The sequence below is a fragment of the Spea bombifrons genome, chromosome 5, assembly GCF_027358695.1.
Source record: "Spea bombifrons isolate aSpeBom1 chromosome 5, aSpeBom1.2.pri, whole genome shotgun sequence".
NCBI classification, from domain to species: Eukaryota; Metazoa; Chordata; class Amphibia; order Anura; family Pelobatidae; genus Spea; species Spea bombifrons.
In genome coordinates, this window is record NC_071091.1 from 100267405 (window position 1) to 100280455 (window position 13051).

Below are 13051 nucleotides of genomic sequence, written 5' to 3' on the forward strand. Positions count from 1 at the left end.
AAAATAAACACGCCGAAGGAAACGCTGTCTAGACGGAGCTGCTGCTCCAGCTTCTGCAGACACGGGCTTGGTATTTACTTAAACGGGACTGCCAGGCTACCTCAGACAACACCCCGCGCCCCCGCCTCTCGCCCACAGCCCCCAAAAACACAACGGGCTCAGAGAATTAACATGCCAGTGCGGGGGGGTTCTCTCACCGTAAATGAGGACCACGGACTCCTCGATGGCGTGCTGGTAGCTGAACTGGGAGTCGAGGAGAGCGCGGCTGACGAAGGTGCCGTAGAACGTGGACTGGTACCAGCCGACGTGGAGATGGTCGATGTTGACGTGCCGCAGGCTTCGCATCATTTCCATCTGATACTGGACTGCAGGGAGAGACACAATGTATCGGTTAGCGATTCTATCACACAATTCCGCCAGAATATTGGGCCAGCATTAACTCATCAATTTCCTATCTGCTTCCCCTCACCACGGCCTTCCGAGGGCTGCCTGAACCAATCAACAATCAGCAGCATAACAGGGGAGATACGATGTAACGGGGAGGAATAATCACACATATCCTAAGAAAAGGAAGTTACGATACTCATGGCGCACATAGAAAGTGGTTTTTAACCGGGTATTTATTGGTTATTTACACGCGCTCACACCGTTACATTCGCTTATTTTGTGTGTATAACGGCAAGATGCAGGATTTGCTGAAAGCGGTATTTTTTTGAACACTTATCCCAAAGTACAGTAAAGAACTCATTCTCGTTATAGTTGTTGGACGTGAGCGAGAAGTTTGCATCCGAACTCTCCTGATAACATAAGATATTTCTCCGCCCCGTCTCCTGGAACGTGTATGGCATGCCTGCTCCGGGGAGGAAAATCAAAGCAGATTCAGCCCGTGAATGAGCGGCTTTGTGTGATACGAATGCACGGTGGCCGAAAAGCAGGAAACCGAAGGGGGTCAGACGGGGATGAGGAGGAAAAACTGCGATTAGACCAGCGAGGGGCGCGAACGACAAATGGGACCCTTCAACACCTCCACGTGTCCTCATGATTTAACCGGGAACTATTTGAGTAAATGCTAGCCCCTTCCAGCACCCGTCACGTGTCACGTGTCACATGTTTAAGGTGAATGACTATACATTCAGTGTGGCAGCTGAACGGGATGCCAATTAACACCGTTAGTGCCAGCGTGCATTTAATGCAGCGCACACCTGTGCCCTCTGGTTGCCCGGGTACTCCCAGCCATCATCACACACGCAATGCAAAGAAACACGCGTGTGAAGAAAACCTGCTATTTAGTCACTTCCGCAGGATTACATCTGCAGCGAATCTTTGAAATCCGTTCAGATTTTCCTGATGAATCTCTTAATCTTCTAGCAGTTTTATAATTGAAATAGCAAATAATTTATTTTGTTTCACGCGGTGGAACCCCGCACGCTCTGTGCCGGTAAAGATAAGGGCTGCTGTGGAAATCCTTTTAAGCCTGCCGAATTCACGCACCGGCAACGCACTAAAAGAACAGCCGCCCCGCGTCATCGCACTTTAAAGATTACGGGGTGCTGGAGATTTCAGATATTACGGAGAGACCCCCCCCCCCTGCTATTATATAACACCGGGCATCATACGCAGTTACTGCATTATTATTATTATATGGATTTTGGCTCAAAGAATTTGGCAGCATCATAGAATGCCTGTCTGGGTACAGCAAGAATTAACATAAAAGACATCTTACACACCCCTACAGCCAGACCCCCCAGCCACACACACACCCCCAGCCACACACACACCCCCATTGAACGCTAGCCGCCATTACTCTTAGTACTTTGCAGCGAGACGGAAATGGATCTGTGAAACCGCCGGCTAAACAACGAGCAGAGATCGCTGTCAAACTGAAGTCAGGCACCTCGGCACAAGTGCAGTGTTGTGTCTGGGTCATCGTGACACCAGAGTCCATGCGCGTTATCGAGAACAGCATAAAAGATCGCTGTAAACATGGTTGGACTTTTCTTCCCAGCGCGTAGCTTCAGGAGATGCTCAGACGCTTGCGAGGCTGAAACGATCCCGCACAAACTTATCGGCTGGGAGGTTAATCCATTTTTAATGATAAGAAGCGCATCTGCTCCAGGCATTACAATACATCTGAACAGATTTGGCAAAAACAAGGAGGGAGATGGATTTTGTGCACAACCCGCTGCAACCGAAGCAGACAATTCCACGTGTAATGCTATCACGGGTACACCCCAGGCAGTCAAATGGTTAAACAGACATACTCTAGAATACAGCTACAGAATGTCTATATTTTATATTTGATTTCATGTGGAGGGGAGACCTCTGAGGTCCCAAAAGCAAATGTAAAATCTTATATATTTTTTCTTTGTTGGCCCAATAACCAACATCTGCATATGGAATGGGGGGCTCAAAACCTGCACACAGGAACCCCTCATGTGCCCGGAAAATACGCCATATATTTCAATTGATCCTGTTCAAGAAAAAAAAAAAGTGTCAAGGCCTTACAATGAGACATCAGCCCTTCGAATGAATTCATCCAGATAGGAGACTGAAGAAATATTGATTTCATTATACATCATACAGGTCCAGCCAAGCTTTCTGCAGCAGAAGCTCTTTGGGGGTTGGACCTTCATAACGCATAGAGAAGTCACATCTCTCCTCAAACTCACCCTATAGCGAATAGACCCCAAATTTGATACAACAGATCTGAACATGAATCCAACAGGCCGTGTCCGAGATCTCATCAAATCAATCTGACCGGGATCCCCAGCTTGTGACTTCATGCAGAATGGAAGGAAAAGACAGCCGCCTCGTTCTTATCCACAAAGGTGCTCTAAAGAGAATATCACTGATACAACAAGAATGATACTTTATCTCCATGAACCTTCAAGATGCTTAATAAACGAACGTCTTCTAGCGGAAAGGCCCCCGGAACACACAATAACCCTGCGTGCCAAGCGCTGTATAACGCATATAGAAGTCATTGCTCGTTGTAAGGTCCTGTTAAGTGTCAGCGGCCAGGCTAGTTTTAGTAACCAGGCCTCTGCAGTCCATAAAGTGTTATAATTAAACATTTATACCCGGCATTAAAAATCACAGTAACTGGTAAAATTATACAAAAAAAAAACACTTGAAATTAGATTTCTAAATAAATCACTGATATTCTCAGAACACAGCAGAAAAGAAGGCTGATATAGTGGAACGTGTGACGGGATTACAGGAGCAGTCAGTAAAGCCAATATATATATAAATATATAATATATATTATATATATAGGATGGGTGCGGAGGAAACGAGACAGAAGAGAACGTCTGGAGGGCCCCTTGTCTGGTCTCTCGGCGAGTCAGAAATTGGCTAATTGGCCAGTGATGACCGCGGCTGGTCCTAATCAGTATCAATTAGACGATCCTGATTAAAGATAACAGAGCAGCTAATATTGTTGGAAAAGCCGGGATATACACATTAGCTCATGTCTAGAAATGGATACACCCTGACATGTCTGAGCAATTAGTCCAAGGCCATTCAGAGATACCCGCCTCTTGCGAGACACGTAGCCATCACAGCCATCGGCTACGAGACCTCTGAACGGACAGGATGAGCTTTAGTACACGTAATACAGCCTGTAAATATATACGGCAATTACTGTCTTACTCCAAAAAACTAATTTAACTCTTGCAATTCTGCTTGTATTTAACGCAAGCCAAGCAGTCTCACAGATCTTCCCGAAAAGTATTTTGAACGTATCCCCTCCTGATAAACGAGGGGGGAAATAATGGTAACGCTACGTCATCGTGGCAGAACGCATTAAAAAAGGCCATCACAGAACAGGGCATTTACAAGCCAAGGATGATGGGAGTTGCAACTCAAAGCCTGGAGTTTAAACTCACTACGTCAGGGTTATAGGGTTAATATTTTGCACCAGGTTATGTGATGACATCACGTACTGTGGATGGAGCAACATGACATCACAGGGCCTCGGGTGTCCAGGCTGAATGTAGCCGTGGTATAATTTTAGGTTTGTAGCGTATTTTATGAAAAACACACAATTATGCATGATTAGGGCCTTCCAACACTCGCTTATCCAAAACCCACCAACCCAGAGCCTGGGTGGCCGGAGGTATTTATATATAAACTAAACAGAAAATATATGTACAATTTATTATATATAGATATATCGCTTCATTGCATGATCGGAATGATCTGGTGGGAAAGCTTGGTAGAGCACAAAAAAGGTTTAAGCGAAGAGCTCGGGGAGCACCTGCTAAAGTCTCATCACATTAATGACCCCCGGCGAAATAATTCCCGGTGAAGGCCACAGGCCTACAAGTCTGCCCTACGTGCTTAATTAAATACGAGGGATTTATTATTTTCAAGAGCCAAAAGCATCCCTGCTGCTCCTTAACCGCGTCGACCGGTATTTGGATCATCAAAAGAGCGCAGGTTAAACGCCATATACATACGGCTGTAGCCGTGTATGACGGATTAGACACGCGTGTTCTGGCTCTACCAGCAGGGCTGAGGTGGGTGAGAACACATACTGGGACGTATCCAAGCAATCAGCTGCTGAATGGTTAATGTCAGCGCCGGGGGTCTTACACCAGAGACGCAGCACCCTCGTGACGGCATTTAACCCGCGTGAAGTTGGGAGCGGCGGTTTCTTAAACGTGTGTATATTGATGGTTTTAAAGAGTCATTTGGTTTTAGAGCTCAGGATATAAAATGGAACATTTGGAAAAGGTGACGGACCTGGGTATTAAAACGTCTCGGTCCTTCCTGCCCGTCCATGTCTGCTAGCGTCCTTGTAAAGGATTTTAATGGTTTTTCCATCTACGCGAGATAAATGTTAATACCGGAGCGAATCAGGCCAGCTCCCATGCTGCGGACTCGCGGTCCGTGCTGGGTAAATTACAAGATGCCGTTCCTCTTCTAATTAGGGTCTAAAGCGGGTCCTGATAGACGGCGAGTATCGGAGCAGCGACCAGAAGACGAGATTTTACGGTAACAGAGCCGGGGCACATGCTATTTAGGGGTTTTAATGAGCCAGACATTACTGCTGTGCGTACGAACATCTGGGACAGCTTCAAACGCAAACGCAGGGACCGCGCCAGCCAAGGAACAGCAGAGGACCCGCGCCAAACACAACATTTTGTGTACGGACCCATTATTCCGTTCAAACAATATTTGCCTTTACTCAACGAGACACAAAAGTGACAAACGCCAGGGACACATCGAGCCCAATTATACCGGCAGAAGAACCGGCGTGTGCCCGTTACGCAGAGGCTGGGAACGCAACCGCCCCGCACAAATTACACGCGATCTCGCCGTGCCCATCACGTGGAGACCATGTCACATCAGAGACTGCGGGCGGAAATGGGACAAAGTCACTCAAACAGCCTTCAAAGAGCATACCGCAAAGGGTAAACGTGAGGGGGCAGAAGTGGAGGGTAGGGTGACAGAGGATAACAAAGGGGTTTTTTCACTAAACACAGTGGTTTCAATTTGCAAACTATTGATCTTCTCAAACCAGAAGGGCTGAGCTGGCCCTGTATACTGCATAATTCAAAGTTTTAATAAGATATTTGCGTTGCAGAATCAATAACATTCCCATGCTTCTTAAAATTATTACTCAAAACGTCTCTACACACGCACAGGATAACCCTAGAACAAAGTGCGTTACTACTCGCCGCGGCAGAAATCACTATAATGTCAACTGGGCGGCAGATTATCCCCCCCCCGTGTATAAGGGAGATAAACAACTGTCAATCAAGTCTCCGCGCAGTAAGTTATTACATGAAAGATAATGCCTTCTGGCACAAGATTGCGTTTTTCTTCTGAAACCCGTTAACAAGGTAATTGGATGCATGTTTATTGCGGTCAGAACCAAGATGTGAGGAGCTACCATCAACTAGAGGGTCAGAGGCAAACACAAGGAGGTTTAACTTTACCGAGAGGGTAGTGGATAAGGAAAAAAAAATGCATAGGATAAGCATATCGCTCCCATGGATCTAAGACAAGAACAAAGATTAAGGTCCGAGTCTCTACATCCGGAAAAACGGGCAGACTAGACGGGGCGAGTGGTCTTTATCTGTCGTCAGATTCTGTTTTTCTAGTTTTGGCTGAAATTATTCCATTTGCTTTAGAATGGAGCCGTGGGATTTTGTTTAGTGAGACAATGAAGTGACTGCGCATGAGAACATAATCCAAAGCATGGTAAGGCAATGAATACGGGGAACATACACATGTACCGTACGCAGTACTGAACAGTATCCATCGCTCCTATAATACAAGGCTTGTGTTCTACGTGCGGAATAGCAGAAGCAGCACACAGTTTAAAGCCATATCTAGTCTGCGAAAAAGTTAAAGTCCGGGAAGTTGGTTAGAACTTCCTGTTTGGGTTCCAGCTCAATCTTCACGAAAAGGCTATATAGACAGGGAAAAAAAATATTTAACGGCAAATATCTAGTTTGCATTAAATTCTAATTTTCTCACATATAACACCTGTTCACAACGGATTCCATACCTAGAAGGTGATCTATAAGCTATAAACAATCTATGGGATTCCATGGAATTATATACACATATATAAGTGTGTGTGTGTGTGTGTGTGTGTGTGTGTGTGTGTGTGTGTGTGTGTGTGTGTGTGTGTGTAATTCCATGGGATCCCATAGGTTATAGTTTAGTAACCTCCCGTCGCTCACCTTGCAAACAGCTCTGACTCAAACATACAGCCTGTGCTACAACCCGTGTAACGTACCCTTTTATTCCCTTTCATTCATATAATAAAAAGGAACAAATATTTGTTAAATGCCATCGTAAATCAGAGTACCAGTTGGTGAGTGATGCTTAAGCGTACAAATGCATACACCATCTGGCACGTCTTGGTTTGAGCTGGTGGGGGTAGGAATGGGGTGCAAGTCGGCGGCACTTCAACAGTTAATAGAACGTCAGCCGAGCTGGCTGGTCCAACGTCCCTAGAACTGCCCATCAAATCAGATGATCGCATCGGCCCCCGGTGTAAATGTAGTCTCATAACGGCAGCTTCCCTGGACTTCAGGAATTCAGAAGCACAGCTGTGCGGGGATGACAGAGCGAGACGCCCGTCCCCTGAAAAAAAATGAATAAGTACCATATGTATGCGTTCAACCCAGACAGAAAGACACGGGGAGAAATGATTTCTTGTTGCTTAGCAGGCGAGGGCTGAGTTGACAATGAGTAATGACATGTCGACATTTTGTACGGATTCTGTAGAAAGCGAGCTTGTTAACCTGCCACGAGGCGTAGATGTTTAAGATAATATCCAGGGAAATTGGCACTGCTACTAGGAGGGAAAAAAAGGGATGCCGAAATCCAAGCACGCACCTCGTCGCTGCACGCTCATATGTCTCAAACCACGAGGAATTACAAAAAAAATGACAATAGTAACCGGAGGTCAATTACACGCACGTTTACAACGCTACGGACCGCAACCTGGAGCCATTGAATGGTTTAAGAGGAAACGCTGACCAAGGGGGATGTGAAAAGTAATATTGTGGGGGGGGTACATTAAAAAGAAAACCAAAGTAATAGAGTAGCAGGGTTCTACTCTGAGAACAGAAACTAACTTCTAATGTTAAACTACAGCGCGTTATTTTAACTTAATGATCCATTTATTAACTTATTCCCAGTTCTGTTTCTCCGCTCGGGAATCGCGTCGGCCTCCAAAGACTTTGCTTTAATCTGCCAGCCCCGAGCAGGACGTTGAAAGCCACCTCCTGGAGTCCACCGGCGCTTAGACGGACTTATGCTCGCGGTCTTGTGAGCGGATACGCTCAAGTCGCAAGCTAGGATCTCCGCTCGCTTCCTTGCGAGCTACGCTTCAAACGCACACAGAAGGCACAGAAGTAGCAGACAAGCAAGGAGGAAAACGGGACGGAAGTCTTACACGGATCTGCCAAGCGGCCAATTAAGAGGCCGGCGTCGGTACCGTAACGGCACTAAAGATTACATCAGAGGTTCCACCTAAACCACTGCTAATGCGTCGGGGGGCCTGCCGGACAGCTAAAGATGGCAGCCCAAATAGATTGCATTTCTAAACTACTGGAATCTATTTATACGCATCTTTGGAATTTAAACCAAAGCAGAAGATAGTCTTAAATATAATGAAACATCTGGTATAACATGCAGTAAGCTCGAGGCCGACATCTGCTACAAGAGTACGTATTACTGTATTATCATTTTCCACAAAGAGTGCTAACAGGGACTATCTGCCGAAGACAGTTCTTTGTGTACGCGGGAAATTAAACAATTCTCGCTCCGTTGTCCCTTTGCTGCTCTGACAGTAAGCGGTGATCTGTCTATTAAACAAAAATAATAAAAGGGTTACGTCATAACAGTAGTTACGGGAGACACACATACTTCACACTGCTTTATTTCCTTTATAAACCAAAATTACATTTTAAAGATATGCTGGAGGCAGCAAGAATTCCGTAAGTTAGCGAGATCTACTGCGGATACAGGGAAGCTTTAAAAACAACGGGATATCAATGAAATGAGGGAATTACTTTCCAAAGAAACGGATATATATGTATGTTCTGCTAGAGGTCGTACACATTGATGCCGGAAGGACTCAGACCCAAGAGAACCATGAGAAACTGCCTCTATAGTTACACAGCAGAAGGACATCTATTTCTCATTCCTAGAAGACATTGTTGGGATGAGGGTCAAAGAAAATCGAGAGGAAGAAAGCAGCTAGATATAGATGTTTAGAACAGAAATTGTTCACGCCGGAGATGGGGTGAAGAGGTTTCAGATCGTGTTATCCAGAAGAGGTCATTATGTAACACGCATCAGACGTTTAATCACTCGAAGGCTAGAGAGATGGGAGCAGGAGATCGAGCCCTAGGGCAGTGTCGTGGCCTGGTACGATCAGACCCGTCACACCACATGAAACACAACCATCGGATATATTGTGTCCACGTATTTCAGAGCCACAAAACGTTTGTACGTTTGGCAATAAGTGACTTCATGTGGGGTTTCTAACATCACCAATGGCTAGTATCGACCAATGAAGTTTGACATTTAGAGGAGAAAGGAGAGATCTTTCCTGCTCTTCTACGACAACTAATAACTACCTAGGATGACAAAAAATAGACTTGATTCTACAGACTCCATACATTATCCGTTAGGCCAGTTGCATTATAAATGTGTATACATAAAAAAAATGCCCAGAAACACTCCTTTGCAGTATCACATCCCAACTTTCATAGACTGGCGTAACGCCAGCTCCGGAGCTAGAACTCGCTGCTCGGCCATCGGACGTTTAGCAGCAATTCCAGCATGACACGGGTCAACTTCCGGATGAGTTGGTTTTTGCATCTCGGAAAAACTTAAAAAGCCCCCGTAGAGCTGTAACGTGCTCCGAGATGCAAAGATCTGCACAGCATGGGGAGGAGGCTTCGCTTGCATTCAGTAACAGCTGTTAAAGCTCCGTCCTCTAGAGTAATTGAAATCAACAGCCCCCTTTAAATTGTTTAGGAAATAAAACGTTTCCATCGGTTCACACCATAGCCCACTTCCATTATTAGACAAAGGAAGAGCAATGGTGGTTTTACAGGAGTTCAGCGACACGGGAGGCTGCGGCAGCGACACCTGGTTACCTAATTATTAAATAAAAGCACAGGAAGGAGAAAGCAGCGGGACATTCGGGCTGCGATTTTCAGCTATATCAATTGAATAATTTCCCTATATATTTTAGAAGACATTACATGAAGCTGGCTGGGCGAGCGCTGTATATAGATCACCCTCATCCAAAGCGGTCAATTAGGAAAGGCGCAACCTGTGGGTCATACCAAACACCACTGCAGGGGGGGGGGGGTTATCCACCAGCTGCAGAACCTGGCTTAATGCAGAAAAGCCAAAATTCTGTAAAGCTGGATTCAGTTTAAAAACTTGCAATTATGTACATTTTATATAAAAATAATTGAAATATGAAATAAAGTTTAAAAGTATTCCAAATATTATATCAAACAGCATCCAGTAGCCACCTAATTCTATTCCTTGGCCCTTCTCTCTATAGCCAATATATACAAACTTATTCACTGAAAAACTTACCTGAAAAGTCATAGTTTTCTAGATACGTTATTGATCATCCGGCACAATAAACACATACAGGACGGACCATTGGGACACTTTAGAAATACCGCAACTAAAACGTCATTAGGCTTTGAAAAGGTGAACCGAAGTGTCATATTATAATAGCTGAAACACACCGGGGTTGTTGGGATCATACGTCGTCATTCAGATGGCATACGTGTAGGAATACTGCTAGTTATTAGTATCCGAGATCTACACAGCAACCACAATATCGTCTTCACTTTTCCTTTAAACCGGACCCGTTCAGGACAGACAGTCCTTGGCGTACGACAGCTTGAATTAGCATGAAGTGCCACTGTGACGACAGCTCTATTTGACACCGACGCTGTCCGCAGACCTTGCTTCCCGCTACCGGGAACTACAATTGATGCAATTCGTCTTTCCTTTTTCTGAGCTAAACATCAAATCACTGCTATTATCTATATGTTGCCCAATTTACTCGTAACCAGAAATTACTTCAGCTGTTTCAAGGACAACACTGCTTTTAAAACAAGCAATTAGTGAGCGCGGCATCGCTTCAAAAAGCACGAGGGAGGCGAGCTTAAATTATATATCTGGATACCTCAACCTGTCTGGGAGCACTCGGTGAGGAGGCAGTGCAGCGGGAGGTGTTCCTGCTTCCCGAACAATGACATTTAACCGTGTGTGTGTGAGGAGAACAGAGAAGCTTCAACAGCTATAAAGCAGTATGGAGACTTTGGCTGTAAGATGTATTATACATGCACCCCCAGCCAAATCTCAGGATCTTGGTAACATCATCACTAACGCACTGCTTGCAGAGCAGCAGAAACGTCACATCTTCAAGTAACCCGGGAGATAGTTTGTCCTCTATGCATACATCCATGTATTAAAGGAACGGTTCCTGCACCCCCTGATGTTACATACATATTCCTTGTGCTGAAATGCCATTCCAAGCTGCGAAGTACACACGGAACATGCACTGACACGCGCGGCATAAAGCCAGCAGGTCCCCCCGAAAACATACCATTTTCCATTAAGGTCTGTCTTCAGGGATGCAGAGAGAACGTCTTCGGCAGCAGAAAATCTCACACGTGGCGCTCCACAAGCATATCTGCTGCTTTCCAGGGGACAAGAAAGCGAACAAGGGGCATTTCTGGATGAAAGAATAATTTTGTTGAAAGCAGAACTGCTTGCTTCACTGAAGCCTCGGAGGGAAGGCATATCGCTGCCCTTTTCATTGATGAAGGTAGATGCTACGTTGTTACAGGACAATAACCCGATCCGCGGCTGGAGTCGGAGTATTGGTAAGCATGGAACCCTACCGGGCATCTATACGGCGGTACCAGGCGGACTTCCTGGTACTGCATATTTTTATAACTATTCGGAATCTGTATAAATTCATACAAACCTCAGGCTGCCGGACATGTCAACAGTAGCAAAGTTGACGAGTGATCCCTACCACATTACAAGGGAGCGAAGAAGGAGCCAAAGTAGTTTTGACATGTGGCTGGAAAAAGGGAGCTGGGGGGGTGTTGTCAGGTCACACAGTGTACATGTTCCAACGGTGAACTCTGAACACTAACAATGCATTTAAAAGAATGGGAAGCAATGCAATTCCAGACATGTCACCGCAGATGTGGGCTGAAAAGGGAATAGTGAGACGCAATCTGATTTCTATTGTGATGCAGCATGGTGAGAAGGCCTGCAAACTGTCAGCCCGCACCAGGGGAGTAATCAATAACCGCGCATTGTACGAGTATGTATGAAAACGGGCCACGCAATGCCTGCGCAAGTGATGGAACACAACGTACAGTATGTACATCACATTAGTAATCTCTTCACTGACAACACAGTAATAACGGAGTGTCAACTACGCCTAATAATTCTTTCCTTATTACACGCACAAAAAAAACAAAGTTACAGTCTGACAGCCTGCTCAAAAAAAAAAAATTTAAATAAAAATATAATAAAAGCAATTCATAGAAGGCACAGAGCACGGCATATGGCTTAAGAGGAAACGATTAAAATAACAGATGACCATGCAGTAGGCTCAGGACCTGCATCCACCAACACATTTCACTTACCTCGAGCCTGGACCGGAGATCTTCTCCTAATAAAGCCCAACTCGGCCGGGATGCCCAACAAACATGTCTACATACAAAGTCTCTTAGCACACCAAAATGTTGTCCATGACCCACGGGTAACAGCAAAACATAATTTAGACCTAAAAACACTGGAAGAAAATACCGTACATGTGTTGTTGCACGTGTTTCACATGTTCCAACTTTTCCCGTGTTACAAGACACCATAATGTACCCCAAGTGCATTAAACGTGAGCGACCTAAGAGGCACATCATGCGTGTATTTGATAACCACACAAATGCGTGGCTGTAATTCGCCCTCAAACGTCTACAAACAGCCTTAAAACGCTGCTGTTGCCTTAATGGGCTGTCAATGGCAGGGCGAAGCTCCTTGTGTGTGACGGCACCCCGTCCTTACCGGTTATGTTTATTCTGCCTCCCTCGATGACTTGAATAAGTCGTGTAACATGGGTGGGGGGGGCTTGCGAACCACCAAGTTTAAATCTGCTAAAAAGGAACTTTTGTAGCTGTAATGGTGGAAAAGGAAGGGTTTTTGTTTTACAAAGCGGTGCAATTCACGTGCGGGTTGAGTGAGCCAAATTAAGCTATCAGCAATTTTTAGATCTGGATCGGTCTGCTACATTTTAGCTACGTTTTAGAAATCCCCTCGGGCGATCCAGAGCAGGTCATTAAAGCACCGGCTCCACACACTATTTCATACAATAAAAAGTTATGAAACACGCCATTTACTTTAGATTTTTTTTTTTTTATTCATTACAGAAGAAGCTTTTCTTGGCTCATTTTTGAAGCTTAATTAATCTTGAGGGAATATAAACTCTGCCCGGGTCCTCAATGCCAATTTTTTTTGTTACCATGGG

At 45.1% G+C, this 13051-nt stretch overlaps 1 protein-coding gene across 1 annotated transcript in view; it reads right to left on the reverse strand.

The window, feature by feature from the left end:
* The window catches only part of EIF3H (eukaryotic translation initiation factor 3 subunit H), a 54596-nt gene that overhangs the window by 13774 nt on the left and 27771 nt on the right, over positions 1-13051 (reverse strand). The window contains exon 3 of the mRNA XM_053466583.1: positions 198-365. Within this exon, the coding sequence (XP_053322558.1) occupies positions 198-365 (168 nt within the window). The remainder of the gene's footprint in view (positions 1-197; positions 366-13051) is intronic.